Source organism: Crocodylus siamensis, chromosome 4 (genome assembly GCF_052110815.1).
Source record: "Crocodylus siamensis isolate JL-2025a chromosome 4, ASM5211081v1, whole genome shotgun sequence".
In the NCBI taxonomy this organism is placed as follows: domain Eukaryota; kingdom Metazoa; phylum Chordata; order Crocodylia; family Crocodylidae; genus Crocodylus; species Crocodylus siamensis.
The window spans coordinates 165,029,523-165,051,562 of record NC_143398.1 but is presented as its reverse complement, the minus strand read 5'-3'; the positions used below and the strand labels follow the sequence as shown (position 1 = coordinate 165,051,562).

Genomic DNA, 22,040 nt, shown 5'->3' with positions numbered 1-22,040 from the left:
TCTTGTACAGCTAACAATCAGCATAGTAAATGGTATTTTTAGTATTCCTCAGGTATGTCCTGTAGTAAAATAGAACAGTTCCATTGCCTCCAGTATTAGGGGCAAGACAGAGTTGGAAAGTTTGAATGTCACTACTGTTTTACAACTATCTGCACTTCAAATGCTGAGAACTGTCAGTACATAGCACTTGGTTTAACCATAATTAACACAGAAGGGTAAACCAGCAACATGATGCCTAAAAACTAAACACACTGAAAAGCCCAGCTTAAACAAGTCTTCTGTTGTATTCTCAGGCAACATACAGTACAAGGGATGTAAATGAGGACTAAAACAGTAGTCACTGGAAACATCCAAGACCACTGAAATAAACTACAAAGGTGCCTCACAATGGGATAGAAGAGTGATTCTCAACCAGGGTGACACGACACCCTGGAGTGCCCTGAGATCCTTCCAAGGGTGCCACATGATGTTAGTGCTGTTAGGTGTACAAACATGATTTACATGATAAACCTACACATTTTAAACACGAGTCCAAAAACTTTCTGCCCTGGTGTGGTCTTCCTGAGTTCTTTGCAACAGAATTGCTCTATTATTTTCTTTGTAGTAAAAAAAAAAGTGAAAATTAAGAGCTGGCATTTTCCAAAGGAGGCTTTAATCTAAAGGTTGAGAACCAGGGGCATAGAAGAAATATGGGTACCTGAACTCAGATAATAAACTAATATGTACAAAGGGGCAAAAGTATAATACAGACGAGTAAGTTGCAGATAATTCAGATACTGGCTTGACCTGAGAAAATTCCTTTAGCTTCCTCCCCTGCCCCGCCTTTTTCATCAGCCAAACCCTCCCCCACCCCTAACCCCAAGTGACAGTAAACATTAGTTATAACTATTTAAATAGAGTAAGAGAATATATATCCTGCTGTAAGTGCATCAGGACATCAGTAAGCCTCAGGAACTGGTATCCCAGAGAGAGCACTTCTTATGAACTGAGAAATTCCCAAAAGAGGTAAAATGCCAGAATGATGTCAGTTCAGTGGAATATAGGAGTAAATCCTGTGCAATTAGATTATTTGCATCACAGTAACTGGAAAAATGGCCAGTTTCCTTTAAGTCATGAAACTAGATATTTTTCATGCAATAAACTCAAGTTTAACTAACTATATTTTTGTTTTTGTATTTTTTTTTACCAATTGGAATAAGCAAGGGTGTTTCTGTATTTTAATATTTCATAGACAAAATGAACTGGGTAGCAGACACAATGTGAGTAGATACAATTACAATGAAAACAGATTAACAGCTTAAAATGGGGGGGAGGTTGGGGCATGATTTTTCCTCATATGCCCAATTCCTTTCAAAGTAGGGGAGACTGGAGAAGGATTAGTACAGATTTAGGGAATTATGGCATTGGTATGTTGCTATGGTTAAGAACTTAATGGTGGTTTAAAGCCTCTGCTACTCAGTTTGATGGTTTTATAGAAAATCTCTTACATGCAGACTGTAAACAACTTGACAATATGGTCACATTTCCTTGCTTTTGTTGTTTATTGAAGACTCCTATATCTAGGGACCTACTTAATTCCTAGTTTTCCAGGAACTATGACAACCAAAGGTATTTATGGTACCCAGGAAATAGTCCATCAGCCACAATTTCCTACAAGAATCAACCCTTTCCCTCAGCCCTCCCCAGCATATAATTCATATAATAAGCTGTTTTAGAATCTCTCAATTTTTACTGCAATATTTAAATAACGTGGCAATCCCTGTACTCACTGTCCACAGTGACGGCAGGGCCTTTCTGCCAATCAGCAACAAAGGCAGGGCTGCTGGGAAATGCCTGTGAAATCAGCCCTTTGTGCTGCAAGCTGTGAAAATGGCTTCGTCTCACCACGAGTTGAATAGGTCCCTACTTATATCTAATCAAAAATTTGCAATGTTATTTGTACTAGAAGAAAGACTAGGACTATCCAAGAACATCCACAGACCATTGATAAACGTTGAGAAAAAAATACAAATATCAAATATGTTTTTAAAAGCCTCATGGACAATCTTCCCTACCATTTCTTGCAAGTGCCATGCAGAGCAGGACAAAACCTTTACTACAATGGTAGTAGGACGAGGAGGTGGCAATGGCGGTAGTGACAACATCTGTCTCTCATGGGAGAACAGAATTATGTTGAGACATCAGCTTGTTGAACATAACCCTCTCTTGAAAATAAAGTGAAGTTGGAGTGACCTCTCCAGGGTACAAAAGACTGGGCAGGGTATATGGAGACACTGAGCTGCCCACACATCAATGTCCCCCTCTCGGCCTTTCTATTTGAATCCAAAGGAAAGGCAGGTGTCAGTATATTTGAAACCAAGTTGGCTGCAGGAGCTGCCAGAGCAAAGCACCACACTGACTATAGTCCAGTGGAAACTCTGATTAAGGAACTAACATCTTGCTGACCTGCACAGATTTTACCATGGCAGAGAAAAATTGGAGACTAAATAGGAAAAGATCCGAGAGTACTGTCTCTGCAATAACCAGACTACCCCAGGACTCAAACATTTTCACCACACTTTTTAAGCCATACAGGTTTGTGTCAATTGTAAAGAAAAACGCACTCTTCTATTGGCTAAGAAAAAGCAAGCTCACATTGAACCAGAAGCCAAATTAGTTGCTCATCTTGTACCAACAGTGACCAAGGGATTGAATAGCAGACAGCAGAGTGAAACAGTTACTGATATTTTTGGTTATGTGCATGTCAGCCACATATTAATAAAGAAATGAGGGGCTTCTTACTTGATACCAGGCTCAGTTTGATGAGCCACTGTATATTAATTCCCACCTTGTGGGTTCAAGGTACTTGTGCTGTGAGCCTCTCTTGTTAAGCAGCATCCCACATCCTTCAAACAGGAATAAGCAGACTACTGAAAGGAATATATATGGTTGATTATGCTGCACACCAAGGGTTTCTGAGTGTGGCTGAGTTCCCCCAGTTGTCAGCACATCCCTGGGTTGCACCATAGTAGCACTTGAGTGCCCCATTCTTCTAAGCTTAACATGCACTTTTACCTTAAAACCTTAAAATCTAAACTGACATACCAATTCTGCCAGCGCTGTGGAGAATTTTACTTATCGCCACCAGGAATTGGGTCAGAGCCTCAAACTCCACATACTGCAGGAAGTTTTGAATGCAGAAACAAGAAGTTACTGAAAGCATAATAAGCATCCCCAGAATAGAAGCTTTTCAGGGCAGCAATTTTCTGACCCGTCTCAACATCTCACCCTGGAATAAAGAAGGGTTGACACTAAAATACATAGCACTATGTGAAGGATGCAGCACCAAAGACATCAAGGAGGAGCCTGGCTAACACTGGACAGCAGCTGTTGCACACCACAGTGAAAGAAGCACAGTCTGCAGGCAGACTGGGGGCAAAATCTGGTGGACACAGTACAGTGCAGCTGTTTGCAAACACATGTATATGCTGCCAGGTGATAGAAATGGAGTGCCCCTTTCTCTTTTTTCCTTACTCATGAACATAAAAATAAGCCCTCTTTCCTTTTTTTTTTTTGGAAGGGAAAGTAATGACATCTTCCTCCCTGTCCAATTCTCCCTACAAAAGGTTAGTTAAGTTTTTATTAAAATTAAATACTTACCAGCATTCAGAAAATTAGTGAAGCAAATGTCCAAGTCACCACAGCACACAAAACTCTCCACTACCAAGAAACAAATGACAACAAAACCCATTAACTGGAAGTGATGACTTTTTATTTTAGGCAAAGCCCCCATTCCACTATTGCTGCCTCTAAAATTTTCAGTGTTTTCAGTGGAAATAGTTCACAAATCAGAATTCAGATTCAAAAACAAGGTTGTGCAAAGTAGTATTGGCATAAGTACACATATCAAAGACTGGTGTAAACCTGGAACTCCACTGAAGTCAACCAGGTTACCCCAGATTTACAACAGTGTAAGTCAGAACCAAGACCTTTCTGCATAACGTCCCTAGAGGTTCTCTCACTTACAGAAAATAGCCTCACATGCAACAATGTAACCTATCAGTACAATATATACAATAACATCTCCACAAATTATCACAGTGTAACAGGGGAAAAGACATCAGCCAACTCTCATAAAAAATAAAATGAAGGGGCAGTTCCAGGCAGCTCTACACCAATATCCTCAAAATTTGCATATTTAATAAAAGCAAAGCAGTTCATGAAGTGGGAAATGAAAACAATATTCCTGTTTAATGATCACTAAACTAACCTGTAGTTTGGTCAAAATGCCAAAAAAGACTCTTCAAAGCAACACATTTGCAAGAGAAATTTTCTTTGCAGATCTGATTGGAAAAGCTCACTTCCAGTTTTATTAGATGAATTAATCTGCTGTTCTCGTAAATGGCAAATCAGCTGCTCACTTAGTGCTGAGCTAACCATAAATCCCAAAGCAGAATGGGAGACTCTCACAAAACCATGTCTACAGACAAGCAATGAGTCCAAGAACTCAGTAACAAAATTTTATTTGCATTTGAAAGCACATTGTTCAAATTCAAAGTCTGGAAATAGGATAGATGTATTGCATATAATACAGGTAAAATTCTCCCTCTGAACAGTAGATGCAAGCCAACGTTGTCAGAAAGCATATCCAAGTCTCCTGTCTATCTAGGCACTTAAGTAACAGAAATCTGTTATTGTCAGGGTTGCTGTGCGCTCACAAAATCCCAAGACAATGAGTGCTGTAGACATACAACACAATTGAAATGTGGCCTGATTCTAGGTGCCTATGTTGGAGTTTTGAAAATTGTGGCCATAAACTCATGAGAACACTTTAACTATAAAGAAACATGGCTGGCACAAAGTACTTTTTACCTATTTAGGCTGAGACACATGAGCCCTAAGTTGAATTTCACAGGAGCAAGTAAGTTTTGTTTTAATATGCACTGATCAGCTTTGGGCCCAAGGCCCTCAACACCAGTAACTGCAACCGGTATAGCACCTTGACTGTAACACCAGAGGGACAGGATGGAGCCTTGCCAGTTACAAAGTATTAGGTGCCCATGAGTCAGGTCCTTTGTGAGCAGTGATAAATTGAGAGCAAAGGATAAATGAAGGAACACACAAAGCTCTGCTTTGGAGATTATTATTGAAAATGTGGGAATCAGGTCAGGATGTCAATAATAGATCTGAAAGTTTGTTCAGGAAAAAAAGAAGTCTTGTAGACACAGATCTTACATCAGTCCATAAGAGTTAGAGGAAAAGCCCCAAAACAAAGAGCTATGCAATTTCAGTAAAAGGAAATTAACCAGAATAGCAATATGCTCCTTCTTGACACCACGGCAGTGAACTGCTGCAACGAAGATGGACCTGTGTTTCAGAAATGGTCAGGAGACAGTAAAGAGGATGCTCTTGTAAGGAACTTTGGCATTACCATTATATTCTGTTAAATACAGGACACCACTGGCAAAACAAATGAGACCTCAAAGCTAGGAAAGGATAATAGATACCATTCATGACTGCCCCTATCACTTCAATTTTTAATTTTTAATCAGTGCTCCCTTAAAAAAAAAAAAATCCCACAAACACACCACCACAACATTCCTCGATTCAAAATGTGTCCTAAAAGTGTTAACACTTTGGTAAACTGCAGTCAAAACTGACAAGCTTTAAGTACCACTTCGCTTATATTAGGTCTTAAATTCAGCCCGAGTTTTTATGTGCATGCACACACTGCATGATGTTAATCTCACCATAAGGACTGTCTAGCCAGTAGTTCTGGAGGGGAGAATCTAGGAGCTGTAGTACATCACAAGCTGAAAGCAAAGTCAATAATGTAATTCTGTTGTGAAAACACTATACTCGGGCATATAAAGCATTGCATACAAGACACAAGAGGTAATCCTTTCATTCTACTCAGCACTTGTAAAATCTCACCTGGACAACTTTCCAGTTTTGGACAGGAGAGAGGTGGGACCAAATGGAAGAGCCTACAGGAGAGCAACAAAAGTGTCTAGAGATCTAGGAAAAATTACCTAGATTGAAGATCTATGTCTCATTTCAATCTTCTCTAAACTGAAACACAGTTTGTTCAAATACCGTATTTTCTCATGTACAACATACCCTGAATAAGACATGTACCTTGTTTCTGAAAGGTAGAATGGTGGTGGGGGGGGGACACAGGGAATCTTTCTTTGTAGTAAGTAACCAAGTAGCAGTAGCAAGGGAGCCAAAACTACTTACTGTTCTGCTCCCTGTGAATTCTGTGCAGAGTTACTTTTGCCCAACCGAAGCTTAAACAGCAGAAAGTGTTACCATATTTCCACTATAAGAGTGTTCCCCTATTTCCAGCAGCTTTTTTGGCAAAAGGTGCAAGCTGTATCTGAGAAAAACATAATACGTGAAAGTTACTGTAAAGAGGAAAATAAAACTTTTCTCCATCAAGCTAAGACAAGAAGTTTAATTGGCTTAAACTGCAAGATGAGAGACTTAGGTTGGATATTAGGAAAATCTCTTGGTATTGGAATAGATTGTCAAGGGGGCAGGGGGTGTTGAATCGTAACTGGACTGTTTTTAAGAAATGCTTAAAACAAATACTTGTCAAGAATGATTTACCATGCTGCTGTGAGGCAAAAGAACAGATCAGATGACCTCTCAAGGTCCCTTCCAGCCATGGTTCCAGTGATCAGTCATGTAAACACCCAACTCTTTTTTTTCCTACTGAACTTGACTTCTGCAGTACTCAACAGCAACTTCAAAATTTGATTTCCAGTAACTATAGTTCATAATAAACCAAAAATTGCCCTGAGAATAAATATGTTCTTTAAGAGATCCTGTTGATTTACAAGAACCTTAAAAATTTAGAAACAATTTTGTTTCCATGGCATTCAGTATCTCCACTATTTCTTTCCCCCCCTTCTTACCAAGCATGTTACATAAAAGTTTCTCTTCAAGAAGTTCAGCTCTAAGAGGTTCTGTCATTCTTTTTTCTCCATGACATCAGTTTCTTGTGATATCACAAACAGGTGAAGATCCAACAGTAAATGAAATTTAAAAGAGAAAAGCATATTGTTGAGTTTTTCAAATAAGGGAGGGAAAGTAAAGTCTTCTAATAGTTTCAGTTGCCAGCTTGTGGCTACATTATTAATACAATGGCCTTAAACCTCATTTACTCTACAGAATTTACATTGATAATTTTGGGGCACCCAACCCAAGATGCCCAAGGACCTGGGTTTTTTAGTAATGCTAAGCACTCAGCTACCTATTGCCTTGCAGTTGTGGTTGAGAATGCACTATGCTCCAGAAAATCAAGTGCTAGGTATACCAAGTTATACAGCCACGTAAGTGGCTGTTTTATTAAAATATCAGAGAAATCAAAAAGATTGTTTGGCCTATATACTACTGAGGGATTAAAGTACCATTAGATTAATTTGACCCCTTTAGGTCAAATCACTTTAGCAATATATAGGACAAAAGAATACATTTCTGAAAAATGTAAAATCTTCCACACACTATTCTGAGATCAAGGTCCTGAAAATGACCTAAAAGCTTCACCAGATAATTGTGCTCTGGCACAAGACATTTCCACATTTTTGTTCCTTTTCTTTTTTTATGCAAAAGGCATTACTTACTATCTAGGGAGGAGATACCCATCTTCAGTGCTGCTGGGGCAGCCCTTCAGCCCAGAACCACTTGTCACTATTTGAGTGGTGCCAGTGGCATGCAGCCTCTCCCCCAAGACTGCCAGTTGGATAGCCCTGATCTGGGGTACGGACAAACATACAAATTAGCTGCTTTAAAAGGGGAGACGGGAGCTGCTTCTCAGGACCTTGCAGCAGTTCAGCATGGAGTGATACAAATTAGCTAAACTGACCTAAATTCATCCCTGAATGAAACAGGATTAAAAACTGGAGCCACTTGTATTACTATGAAATATTGCAGAGATAACATTGCATTGTAACAGACTATATCAGTATCCATAGATATAAGTGAAATTGTATGTGTCAATACCCAAAATTCTGAGTCATTCCTGTAGCTCCATGGTAAAACAGAACTACCCATACAATGAATGCAGTCCAGAAAAAATCTATGAAAATCCTGAATTCCATTTATGATTTTTATAAAGAGTTGAAAACCTCACATTTCCTACTGGAGCAGCTCACTATTTATCCAGTGCACATTTCTTATAGGGCATTAATCTATCTTAAAAAGAGAAATGTTAAATTAGTACACTAGTGGGCACTAAAGACAATTCTAACAATGCAGAAACAATTTATTTTGCAATAGCCACTCACTGCTGAACAAAGGACATTAGGAAGCAGCTGGACATAGACCGAATAACTACCATGACTGTAATAAAGGCTTATCATATGCTGACTTTAGTCCTTTGGTAATTAACTATCTGGTTAAGATCTCCTGATAAGGCTGTGCAGCATTAATAGTAGAAGCTCTTACCTGCTACTGCTATGGGATTAAAAACTGGTTTGAATATCATACAAGTAAGTCCCTTTGGCTTGAGTGTTCCTGTCTTCCAAGAAGTCAGAATAGTACCAGATATTGTCCTAACTCTGACATTACTACAACAATTTATCTTGAACTTCAGTGTCCATCAACATTCTTAAATATTTTAGGAGATTTCTTTGTGTGTCCAGAGAAATCATGATTAAGAAAACACTGCTAGTAAAATACAGCTTTGATGCACTAGTCACTTATTTTTATCAATTCCTTCTATCCCAGCTTTGTAGGTACAGACCCCATCTGTTAGTTCAAAACCAGTCCTCATATTCCCATAAATAAGTAATACCATTGATTCCAATGAGAATGAATAAAGTGAGCAGGATTTGTTCCTCTACTCATTAATTTAACAGGTCTAACAAGCACGTTTCAGTAAAGGTCCACGGTGGTTTTTATTTGCTGGGCTATCAAGCAAAGTTTAAGAAGGGGCTCATTATATCATGAATACAGAACATGTGTAGGCTGGTGCAATTTATCTTTCCTTAGTTAGTACATTTATTGCTATTATCAGTTGTTTATGGGATTTATGGGACCAACGCCATAAAAGTACAAGGTAACTTAACTGCAAAGATACACACACATTTTCCTAATTCAAGTTTCTGTAACCAATTCATAGTATGTTGCAGAAGAAACAAAATGATCACACTTGTGATATGGTTCTTAAAAAAACGTAATTAGACAGGGGCCTGATTATGCAGCAAATCCATGTATTAATCAAATGCTGTCAATGAAAGCTGCTCAAGTACAGTAGGTGAATATTTGGACCCAGAGTCTAAATGTTACCACACTTAAATTGAAAGAATTGAACCTTTGCGCCTCCCAATAGCATTCTTGTCAATTGGTTTTATAACCAGGAACTACTTTGGTAATTAAGCAGTTGCAGTTGTTTGCACTATATTTCTTCAAACTCAAGAAGTGCACTTTCAATATCTGCAAGCCTCTCTGTAAGCCCTGAATGAGTCGTGTGAAACGAGCACCCCCCCCGCCTCATTTTCATTTTTTATTGTAACTGTAAAAGAACCATGTAGGTGTACAAGAAAATGTAAACAGCTGCAGACCAGAACCAGTTGTCAAGAAATCTGGTTAACATCCTAGACTAAGTTACTAGTCGAAAGGGAATATCTGTTGCTGTGGATATGGTGTCAGATACCATGCATGACAAACTATTATCCTCAACAGATGCACAAACAGCACCATGACAAGGAGGAGAAAACCATGCACAGACATTTCAATATCATGTGGTTAGGAGCTATAGTACAGTGATGATCTACGCAGAATGATTTTTCCCCCCCAAAAGTGATTAATGATTCAGACTGAATGACAAATGAGTTTCCAAGAGGCAAATGACAGGATTTTTGAAGGAGGAAGAAGTGCAGGGGAAATGTTCCACTCCTTCCCCTAAATAAATACATATTTAAAAAAAAAAAACCAACAACATCTGTGGATAAATTACACTATTGAAACAAATGCTTTGAAATGTCTTTTCCAGCTATGTAATTAAATTTTAGATAGGGAGGGGTTTCAAGAGTATTGGGGTTTTCCAAAGCACAAACCTCCAACAGCACATAATATGCAGCTTTTTGATTTCTTTTCATTTTGAAATACTCAAACGCATTTGTTTTTATTTATTTATGGGGAGTGGGCTGTTGAAGAAGATCACATATGACTGAGACTGAAGTATGTCAATAATCCTTTGGTCCCAGCAGCTGGAAGAGCTGAGAAAACCAAGCCCTCCTCCCCAAAAAAGGGAAACAGTGGTCAGGGAAGTGTCTTTTAGACATCTTGCTACCTGCTATATGCATCAGAAAAGGCAAACTTTTGTTGTTATAAAATACTTTTTTTGTACAAAAGATGGGTCTTGCAAGCCATTTAGTTGCAGATCACAACAGACTCAGGTCAGCTGCTCAGTCTTAAGATTTTTTATAATGGAAAAGTCTAATAAGGACACAAAGTATCACAATAATTTGTCCTTCCAAGGGCAAAGAATTACTGATGGTATCTGTTTTACCAATGTTTAAAAAATGCAGGCAAAAAACTGAATTTGAGCTTTCATAAGCATAGTACGGCAGTGCTTCAGCTGCTGCTTCTTCCTGGATACTTCAGCAAGCTACCAACAAAGTCATGTTGATAAGAACAGCAGTACAACAGTCTGACTACAACAACGTCATAAACCATTAAAACGATGCAAACAGCGTGATCAAGCTTTTCCCAGAGGTCTTTCCAGAACAATGCCAAGAGAATAGAAACTTATCCCTCGGCTTCCTCAGTATGTCCTGACTGCTGGAGGATAGATGTTTGTGGTGTTACTGTACTTGTTCCACGGGAGATCCGGTCTTGATCTGCATTTGCAGATAGAGAGGCCACAGAAATGGGCTGTAGCAAGCTGGATGTCATGCCAGAGGAGACAGTCAGGCTATGAGTAGTGCCCTTGAGTGTAAGATCCTGTGTAGGAAGGAGTGGCTTGAGGATACTAACAAGGCAGAAAGCAGAGCCGCTTTTGGGAATGAAATTCACTTTGTTCTTGTCGGGACAGTAGAAGGCTGGAATTTCGTGCAATGGCTTTGGCCTAGAAAAAATGAAAAAGGTTTATAACCAACACTGAACAATCAAAGTCACAGAAAAGAAGGGCTGGAGGTACCTCAAGAAGTCATCTACTTCAACCCCCTGCTCAAGGCAGGATCACCCCTATCTTTTAATGTTCCACATTTTCAGTTTTTATTTAAAAAAAGAAATCCGGGAATTTTTGGAGTTTATCTTTGAAACATAAAAACAGGGATGAAAATCAGGGTAAGAGGAAGAAAAGTGGTGGGGGCGAGGAAATCTGTTTAAAGGGGGGGGAAATGGCAGTGAGGGAGGAAGGCTGGGACTAGGGAAGGGGGGGGCAGGGGGATAGCACAGCCCACCAGCCACTCCCAGGGCTGCAGCAGGGAGGAGAGCAGGGCGAGCTGTCAGTGGGTGCAGGAAATGGGTTTGGGGGGGGGGGGGGGGGGTTGCAGCAGTTCCAGCCACCATCTCCCAGCCTCCATGTGGCCACTGCCACCCCCTCACACCCCACTCTATGCAGCCACCACTGCCGCCCTCCCCACCCCCCAGTGTCTGGCCAGAAACCTATATCTCAGGTAACCAACACAGTGGCACTTTCAGCTTACTGGCACCATGTATTTTCCAGTTCAAGTCCCTGCTAATCGGCACAAGTGTTAACCCCACTTGTGCCGGTTAACAGGGATTTGACCTGGAAAACAGGTGTAAGTCAGTAATAACTGAATGACGTAAAAAAAAAAATAAAAAAATCAGGGAATTTATCAGTTAAAAAAACCCAAAAAAAAACAAATGGTAAAAGCCAAGAATGCTGAATACTATCTTTTTACCATCCTCAATTAGATTCAACTCAAGACAAAAGCCGGCATCTTTCTGAAAAAATGTGACCAGTACACATTGTGAAAAAATATCAACACTTGTAGGGTACGGACAGACGTAACAAATGTATTAATGTTAGTAATATGTGATATCAGTAACACATCCATACCTTCACAACAACATACAGAATGCCAATTACTCAAGAGTTAAAAGGCTATTTCAAAGCCAAGTCCTAATTCACCTTTTGTTGAATTTGGACTAACATGGGTATACAGTTCACTATTAATTCTATTTACTGTGACTGAATTGGTACAGATTTTTTCCCCCCGTTTCCATGTGACCTAGACTGCCAAATAAACAGAGAATGAAATGAATGTTATCTGCCACCAGCTGATCAGACAACTCTGACTCTAGCCAGGGTAAATTCATGTTCAGTTTCCTGAGGAACGATGCTACTGCTGCCAGGCACTTTGTAAACGCCTTCAAAACAGACAATGGGAGTGTGCTAGGAGTATACTGTCCCACTCACAAAATTACTGTTGTAAGCAGCAGGAAGAGAGGTGTAATTACAGGCCTCCTGTTCCCAAAACGCAAAGACTCAAATGACCAAGACACCATGAGCATAACTTAGTACAGAATTTAATGTAGAGAATATTTAGTGTTGCTAATGCTGCACAACCCAGAGAGAAGCAGCCATGGACAGCCGCAGCACTATAGAAGTGCAACGTAAGTCAGACAGATGTGCCTGACCCTGGGTGCAACCAAGGTATGTCTTTGAGATGCATTCTGTTTTTCAGCTATCCTAGGTGCCAAATAAACTCATAGTATAAATGAACTCATTGTTTAATACTTGAAATCAATATCATATTCTGCAATTCTGGCCCTAGTATATAAAAAAAAAAATATATATATATATATATATACACACATCAAATACCACAAGGCATATAAACACAAGAATGATAAGGCTAAATACTATCTGATGACACCTTTACATAGAAACTATACATACATTACTAGCAAAATGAACTCAAGAAATCATGCAAGATACCAACAAATCCCTAATTTGTGACACTAATACAGAAAAAGGAGAAACAAATCAGAAATACTGCTGAACTACAGCTTCTCTGTAGTATCAAATATAATGTCCGTACAATGCATCTGTACCACAGCATAACAAAATCCCTTAGTCCCCCAGCATCCCACATTGTTCCACTCTTTCCCTCCTGCCACCAACCCCCTACTTCCCAGGAGAGAGGGAAGGGGAATGGGTAGAGTCACTGGGCACTCTGATTTCCCTATTTACGTGGGGAGCAGGGAACAGGCAGCAGATCCGAGGGATCTCGGATCCCACTCTGAAGTGCCACAACAAAATACTGACAGATACTCCAGTATACACAGGGGAGTCACCCCCTTCTGCACTTGGCTTAGCTTGAAAAAGGATACTGTGTTATCCAAAAATTTGCTGGAAACATCAACCCACCTCCAAATTGGTCTAATAAGAGATATCAATTCAAACGAAAACACTGTCTATCATATACAATTACCTGCTTTTAGACAGACATCAATTCTAGAAACACACAAAAACCCAAGGCAGAATACTTTACACTCCCTGGACATTCTACCACTGACCTCAGAGTGACTGTCCTTAAACAAAAACTTTAAAGCCCAACTTGAATATGAAGTTGCGGAAAAGAAATTACCGCAGACCAGACTGTGTTAAACAGTCTCAGAGACTACAGTTAGTCTAGTTACATGGACTAGCTGTTCACTTCAGGTGTTTATCTTTATGCTGCCCCAGTGTGGTAACTGCCTTGTTTATGCCTACTGGATCTATTCAAACCACTTTTTGCTTCTCTCAACAGTGCGCCCTACTCCTGTCCCTTTCTTTATACTTAAGTTCCTCTCTACTCAAAACCCTTTCTTTCTGCAAGTCCATTCATAGCATCTGCGAAGTAGGCTGCTCATGCCTCTCTGAACCAGTCTCTAAGATGCCACCTTGCCCTACCTTTCCTTGATTTCAGACTAAAAAAGCACTTGTAACACTACCAATATAACCTGTGCCCATGACCATAACTGACTTTCAGACTCTATGTTGAGCTTCAGATCTTGTATCATAGTCTAGTGTTTATATTTAGACAAAACAGCACTAAATCAGGTATTTTTCTCTAGAGAGGGATTTTCCTGTCTTCTTGCACTACTATAAAATATGGGCATTTCAATGAAGTGTCATTTGCTTCACTAAGGAAATCTCCAACTGTGCAGGACCAGTCCAAAGGTTATCAAAGTCAATGAAACAAAAGGCTTCCACAGACTCCACTGGATTCTACATCATTCCTTTTCCTGTAGGCACATGAATTTTCTTGGGCAGTAGTAGTCCAGGTGCTGCCTAAGCTTGATTATACTTGGAGGATGAGATTACAGTCCACCGTAATATAACTGAAGAACAAGCCTCCTTATACCCATGACTTACACCCATCTGAGATGTTCCCATCACCATGTAAGTTAACAATATTGTTACATTCTAAACAAATTTTAATTAGCTGTTGTATATTTACTCTGTAAGAGTTCTAGTAAGCCTCAAGATGAAAAGGGCATGTATTTTTACAAAAGTTATGAGATGCGACAGAAAAAAAATCTAAGAGAAATTAAACTCTAAGTCAGATTCTCATTTTTGTAGACAAAGATGCATGTACATAAAACCAGTTTTACCAACCTTCTGGTGCCAAGAAGCACCACAATATATCTTTCACACCACTTTATTAGGGTTTATCATTTCCTGATGGGAACAATGATTGCTATATCATATTACTTGATCATTTAAAACATCAGTAAGCATACCAAACAATATATCCATTTTTAAAGTAATTTACAGAATACTCACACTCCCTAAGGGAAGATTGTTCAGTCAACTGCCAAGAAATCAAAACAGCAAATGTTGCACACACCCTCATTTGCAAACACAAGGCAGAGTATTATGTATGCAGATACCTGCTACAAGGGTATGCTATTATTTTATTTGTAACAGACATATTTTCCATGGCAGAGTATAGATTATTTCACATAGGTTTTTCTCCTACTTCCCATGTACCAGAAGACAGCTTCACTTTCCTAAATACTTGGGTCTCAATGTTTCCTTTCAATTTAAACACTTAGTTCAGTTATTAAAACCATAAGTACTAACAAAGAAGCAATCAATCTTTAGAAAATCCAGGCTCCTAAAGCAAACTTTTTACATTAGTAACCAAGTCCTCAGTGGAATCAGCTGTACCAACTCTAATTTAATAAGAACAACACTAAATATCTCTGCCTCAAAGCACCTTTTACAACTTATTACAATCAAAGTGTTGGAAATTCTATAAATTACAGATTGCCAGCACCAAAGGGCTAATATCCCAAGATTTAAAGAAAATAAACCTGCATCTTATGGTGCTAGAACTTCTATGCATCTAGACAATCTTGATACAAATATTCTCTTCTGAGCTAAGGTGCTTTTGAAGTTATAGGAAAGTACCAAATGCAAAAGATATATAATCATGTGTCAGTTGATCACAGCTAAGAAACAGTGGTAGAGAAAAGCTTAAAATTAATCTTTGATTTAAAAATTCTTCTTAATCAATGAAGTTACAAGACAGAGGAAATTGGTGCATTTATTACACATGTGGTCAAAAGTTTTCATCTCAGATTTTGTCAAATGACATTATTGTTCACCTGTCTCCCTCTTTCTTTTTTTAAACTGAACATAGTCACTATATGAAAGACATTTAAGGTTTAATTAAATGCAGTGGGTTGGATAGCACTGTTGCACGTAAAAAACCATTCTAAATACCTCATTCTCCATTATTTTGGAAAGAGCTGGTCTCATCCTTCCAGTCTTTTTAGCAGTGTCATACACATGAACATAGAAATAACAGGTACAAAAACAAAGACAGCAGTACATTCTGAACCTGTAGAAAGACAGACTTGAGCGAGTGTTCTATTATGATTATCAGGACCCTTCCTAGAAACAGACTGTGGCTTGTGAAACTACATTATATCATTCAACCATTATTTTCTTTGAGATAAGTTCAAATGTATTATAAAGGAGTGAACGGAGTGTGTGTGTGTGTACACACGTCAGTGTACGTACACACACACACCCCCCGCTTTGAAAAATTGCTTAATAAACAATCCTTTCTATAACAATCCTCTTTATAAGCATGACTTAAATTATGAATAACCTATTTGATTTCTTAAGGGGCTGGGTCTTTTCAAGGTACAAAAAATCCTCTTTATACTGGAAGAATGGAAGAGAAACACCCTTGAGTGAGAATAAGGTTTAGGAGAAAACAAAAAGGGGAGGTGGAAATACAGTGAGATCAGATTAATTAGACACTGAGAAAATTCATCACTATTAGTAAGTGCGCTGAATGTTCACAAAAAACAATTCTGGCTAATTCGTTACCTGTTCAAGTGTCATTTTGAAATGTACATAAATACAAAACCACAATGGAATTTGCTCTAGATAATTAGTCATCTTAAAAGATATTATCCATAGTACCTCTCAAGGCAGATAATTATTACAAAACATTGGATATGCTTCAGTTTATCTTGGCTCAACACGACAAAAAAGTCAACCATTTAATTATGCAGAATTATCTTCTAGTATGATAATGAGTACCAGAGTGCAAAATAAAAGGTTGGGTTACTTTGAATGGCTTTTTAATATTTTTTTTTAAATTTATTTTTTTTATTTTTTACTTATTTAAAACATTTAAAAAATAAGTAAAAAAATAAAAGAGCGGGGAGTTGTCTGGAAGCTATTTTAGTCATAAATTGCCATGAAGGCAGTTACAAGAAGGCCATCTAGTGCGAGTCAGCAATGATAATTGTGACTGTCCTCTTCAAGATCCGCTGTGTTCAACCTACATAGGGAAGGGGCTAGAAAAGATTCCCTAAACAGAGTCTACCTACCCTTTTCCTGACTGGATAACCATGTCCAGTGGGATCACCTTTACTGTGGTTGAAATCAATGAAAATACACCATCTGGGACCTAGAACATGAGGACCCGCATGGATAATCCTAATAGTCTATGCCCAGAGCACCATGCCACCATCATGGCTTGATAACTTCGGCAACACAGTATTGATGTACTGTCAAACAATTCTGGCTAATTCATTACCTGTTCAAGTGTCACTCTGAAATGTACATAAATACTAAAACACAATGGAATTTGCTCTGGATGATTAGCCATCTTTATGCTGCTGCTGATGAAACCAAGGAGGAATTTTATGCCAACCTTGACCCAGTCCTCTCTGATGTTCCAGAGGGAGACAGACTTATTCTGCTTGGTGATTTCAATACCGAAGTTAGAAAGGACTCAAACTTCTGGAACAGAGCCACCAGCAAGGTAGAAGCGGGAATCGTCAACTCTAATAAACACTCTCTTGACCAAATGAGGGGAACATGGACTCATCCATCAGCCACACCCTGGTCTGCTAGGAAAACAGGCACAAGACATCATGGCAACACCCACGATTTAACCATGGGCACTTTATTAACTAAGTCATTTTCATGCCCAGGATCACAAAGTTGTCCCATCATATGACCTATGCTAGAACCTGATGATTGCTGGACTGATCATCAACCCATTTGCTTGGTTATGTCACTTAAACCAGCTCCCAAATGACAGCTGTGGCAGATGCAATGCTGATGAAAAATTGACCTTGAAGGACTCAAGGCCCCAATCAAATGACACCTCTTTCACCAGTGCCTCAACAAAAAACTGGCAAATTACAAATCAACAATGGGAGAAAGTTGGCAGTGCTTGTGGTGCCTTCAAGTCCACAGTCATCAGCCTGTAAAGAGACACTTGCATTCTCTATCACAAAAGACAGGTTTGATGAGAATGATCAGAAGATCCAAGAGTTGATTGACTGCAAGTGCAAGGCCTTTTGTCCTTGGCAGAATGATATGCATTCCAAGCAAAAGAAACTAAATCATCAACAAGCCAAAGAAGAGGTCCAAAAGAGGAACCACAATATGAAGAACAGATGGCAGGAAGACATGGCGAAGGAAATTTAACATCTCACAGACTTTCACAATATGCAGGTTTTTCATGCCTCCAAAGCTATCTATGGTCTGAGCACTTGGGGACCAACCCACTTGAGACCCAAGGATGAAGAAGACCTGAAATAGGAAAGGGGAGCCATCAACACCTGTTGGAAAGAGGATTTTGAAGACTCTCTCAACTGAAGCTCTGCCACTGATGAGTAATCTCAATTCCACCCTGCAACATCGAGTCAGAGATGATCTTGGAAACCCTCCAACCCTTGATGGGCTGAGGAAAGCCATCAAGCAGATGAAGAATGACAAGACATCTGAAGCAGATGGAATCCCCATCAAAATCTTCAAGCAGTGGGAGGAGGAGCTCACATCACAGTTCCATGCCCTCATCTTAAGGATCTGGATGATCTTAGGCACACCATGACTGAGACAACCTTCAAGGAGGGAGACAGGTTCAACAGTGGAAATTAAAGAGGGCTTACCTTGCTGTCCACCACAGGAAAGATCATTGTCAGAACCCCCATAACCATCTCCCCTTTTTCCACTTGCTGAAGAGTTCCTCCCGGAATCTCAATGTACGTTTGGGCAGAGGCGGGCAAAATATGGTCTGTGGGCTAGATTCAGCCCGCCAGGCAATTTCATCTGACTCGCGGGTGCCCACAACTAATTGTACCCTGCCCAGCCCGCATGCTGCTCTCCCATCCTTATGCATGGAAGGGCCTGGGTCAGCCAAAATGCAGCTTCCAGGCAGGGCTGCTGCTGCCACTCCTGCAGCTGCAGGGGAACCTGCTCAGCTTCCGCAGTATCCTGTGGCTCGTCTTAGTCTCCCTGCTGCAGTGCTCACTCCAGGCAGCAGGTAGGAAAGCAACAGGGGTGCAGGAGCTGCAACTGAGCAGGAATGCACAGTGTGGGGCTGGGGTTAGTGGGAGTGCAGAGCCCACGCCCAGGGGGACTGTGGGAGCATGGATGTGAAGGACAGTAGGGGGGTATGGGGACCCCCCCCAAACTTCCTTCCTTTCCCTCCATGGCACACAGCCCCTTCCACTGATGGCAGCAGCAGCAGGAAATTGTGGCCCATGCAGGCACTGTCACTGGGCAGTCTGCGGCTCTGGCCAGTGCCGCACGTAGCAGCAAGGAGCTAAGCCAGGCTGGGGCACTTCTGTTGTGTGGAACTTCCCATAGCACACATGCAACTCCCAGCACTAGTGCACCACCAGGGGTAAGAGTCCCACACGATGGAGCTGGCTGCCTTCCTTGCCCCATGCAAAGCAGGTCCTGGGACTCTGCCAGGGAGCAGGGCTCCCCTCCACTTGCAGTGGAGTCCTGGGACATGATTGGCAGGGGGTAGGGAAGGCGGCCAGCTCCATTGCACAGGGCTTCCTCCCAGTGGCACGCGAGTGCCATTAGTTGCACATGTGCCACAGGAAACCTCATGCGAGAGAGACAGGCCAGCATGGCTGCGTTCCTTGCTGCCACATGCAGCACTAGCCAGAGCTGTGTGCTGCTGGGCAGTAGCAACTGCACAAGCCATGAGTGCCCCGAGCACCTGCTACTGCTGCCAGCAGCAGGGGCTGCGTGCCATGGAGGGGGAGTGTGTGGGTGTGTCCCCATATCCCCACACCACATATACATCCCTCAACATAGCCTATGCCCCCCACAGCCACCCCACCTCACAAACCCCACTCCCCCAAATATCGTTCCCAACCACACCCCAACCCCCCACACAATATACAAGAGTAAAACTACTTTTGAGGTATTATGCAATCATCTCTATATACAGGATGCAAACACAAATGACAAAAGTATTTTTTTATTCAAATTTAAATGTTACAGGAGCTGCTTGACTTTTAATATATGATCTGGTTTTTTTCTGGTTCCAAGATGACAACTCTCCCCTCCCAAAAGAAGTACTTCCAGTGGCAAAGGCCAGGGTCCTAAGATGGCGACCACAGGGTGGGGCACCTGTCAAGGGGCAGGGCTACTCTTGTGGCCCTCAACAGCTCACCAAAACTCATTAAGCGGCCCTCCAGCTGAAATAATTGACCACCCCTGATTTAAGACATCAAGCGGCACAACTGATACAATCTTTACTGCTCATCAGCTGCAGAAAAAAAGCCAGAAACAACATAAAACCTCTCTATATAGCCTTCTTTGACCTCACAAAAGACATAGACCATCAATCAAGAAGTGCTGTGGAGGATCTTTCTGAAGTATGGATGCCCTCAGAAATTCATTACCATTTTTTGCCTGCTCCATGATGGTATGCGAGCAGTGTTTCTCAATATGGGTCTCACAGATCCCTTTGAAGTCGAGACAGGAATTAAGCAAGGCTGCTTCATCAAGTAAAGCACTGCTAGACCTTGTACTGGCCACCGGGGATGACCTAATCAGCAACCTAACAATCAAAGGGAAGCTGGGTGACAGCGACCACGAGCTGATCAGCTTCACCATCTGCCATAAAGCTGGCAAGTCGGTCAGTAATACAGAAGTCCTCGACTTCAGGAAAGCTGACTTCGACAAGCTAAGAAGTCTTGTCAGAGAGGCCCTAAAAGGCCACAACCCAATGGAGAGGGGAGTTCAGGACGAGTGGTTGCTCCTCCTGGATGCGCAAGCAAAGTCCATCCCGTCTCAGAGGAAAGGCAGCAAAAGGGTACAGCAGCTCCCTTGGCTCTCCAGGGAACTGGCGGACCTCCTGCGTCTTAAAAGGAAGACCTACAAAGGATGGAGGACTGGAACCGCCACCAAGGAGAAAGACTCTGCTCTGGTCCAGACCTGCAGAGAGCAAACCAGGAAAGCCAAAGCTGTGATGGAACTCCAGCTAGCTACAAATATCAAGGACAATAAAAAGTCCTTTTTTAGATATGTGGGGAGCTGGAGGAAGAGAAAGGGCAACATTGGACCCCTGCTGAACCAGATGGGGCAACTGATACCCAGGAAAAAAACAAACTTACTATTATGGGTACTTTACATCAGTTTTTTACCAGTTCCATGGGACGGCCCCCATTATAGGTCAGGGAGGCCCAGGTGAGGGAGATTCCTTACCCTCCATCAAAGCTGACCTCATGAAGGAACACCTTGACAGGCTGGATACTTTCAAGTCAGCCGGCCCTGATGGGTTATACCCAAGGGTACTCAGGGAGCTGGCGAGCATCATAGCTCAGCCCCTGACACGGATCTTTGAGAGTTCTTGGCACTCTGGTGAAGTGCCTGATGACTGGAAGGGCGCCAATGTCGTGCCTATCTTCAAGAAAGGGAGGAAAGCAGATCCAGCAAACTACAGGCCCATCAGACTGACCTCTATCCTAGGGAAGGTCTTGGAAAAGATTATCAAGGAGGCCACCCTTAACAGACTAGCTGAAGGCAATATCCTGAGGGATACCCAGCATGGGTTTGTTGCAGGTAGGTCTTGCTTGACCAATCTCATTTCCTTTTATAACCAGGTGACTTATCACCTGGACAAGGGGGAAGAGATCAACTTTGTATACCTTGATTTCAAAAAAGCCTTCAATCTGGTATCCCATGATCACCTCTTGGTTAACTGGCTAACTGCAGCCTTGACGTCACCACTGCTGGCTGGGGAACTGGCTCTGCAATAGGACCCAGAGGGTGGTGGTCGATGAGAGCCAATCGTTTTGATGTGCTGTGACCAGTGGGGTCCCACAAGGCTCTGTCTTAGGGCCTATACTGTTTAACATCTTCATCCAGGCTGTTGACACTGGTGGTGTCAGAAGCAGACTGGCCAAGTTCGCCAATGACACCAAACTCTGGAGTAAAGCATCCACACCTGAGGACAGGAGAGTGATCTAGGCGGATCTGGACAGACGCATGAAATGGCGGACGAGAACATGATAGCGTACAACACCGAAAAATGCAAGGTTCTCCACCTTGGGAGGAAAAACCTGCACCATGCTTATAGGCTCGGTAGTGCTACACTGGTTAGCACTACAGATGAAAGGGACTTGGGGGTCATGGTTGACCACAAGACGAACATGAGCCTTCAGTGTGATGCTGCGGCTAGTAAAGCGACCAAAACGCTGGCTTGCATCCATAGATGCTTCTCAAGCAGATCCCAGGATGTCATTCTCCTGCTGTACTCGGCCTTGGTGAAGCTGCAGCTGGAGTACTGCATTGAGTTTTGGGCTCCACA

At 41.4% G+C, this 22,040-nt stretch overlaps 1 protein-coding gene across 2 annotated transcripts in view; it reads right to left on the bottom strand.

The window, feature by feature from the left end:
* Positions 1-3,734: 3,734 nt before the first annotated feature.
* The window catches only part of FAM117B (family with sequence similarity 117 member B), an 81,462-nt gene continuing 63,156 nt past the window's right edge, over positions 3,735-22,040 (bottom strand). For both annotated transcript variants that reach the window (XM_090044769.1, XM_090044770.1), the window contains one exon: positions 3,735-11,056. In XM_090044769.1, coding sequence (XP_089900895.1) covers positions 10,738-11,056 — 319 coding nt within the window. In that variant the 3' untranslated portion in view covers positions 3,735-10,737. The remainder of the gene's footprint in view (positions 11,057-22,040) is intronic.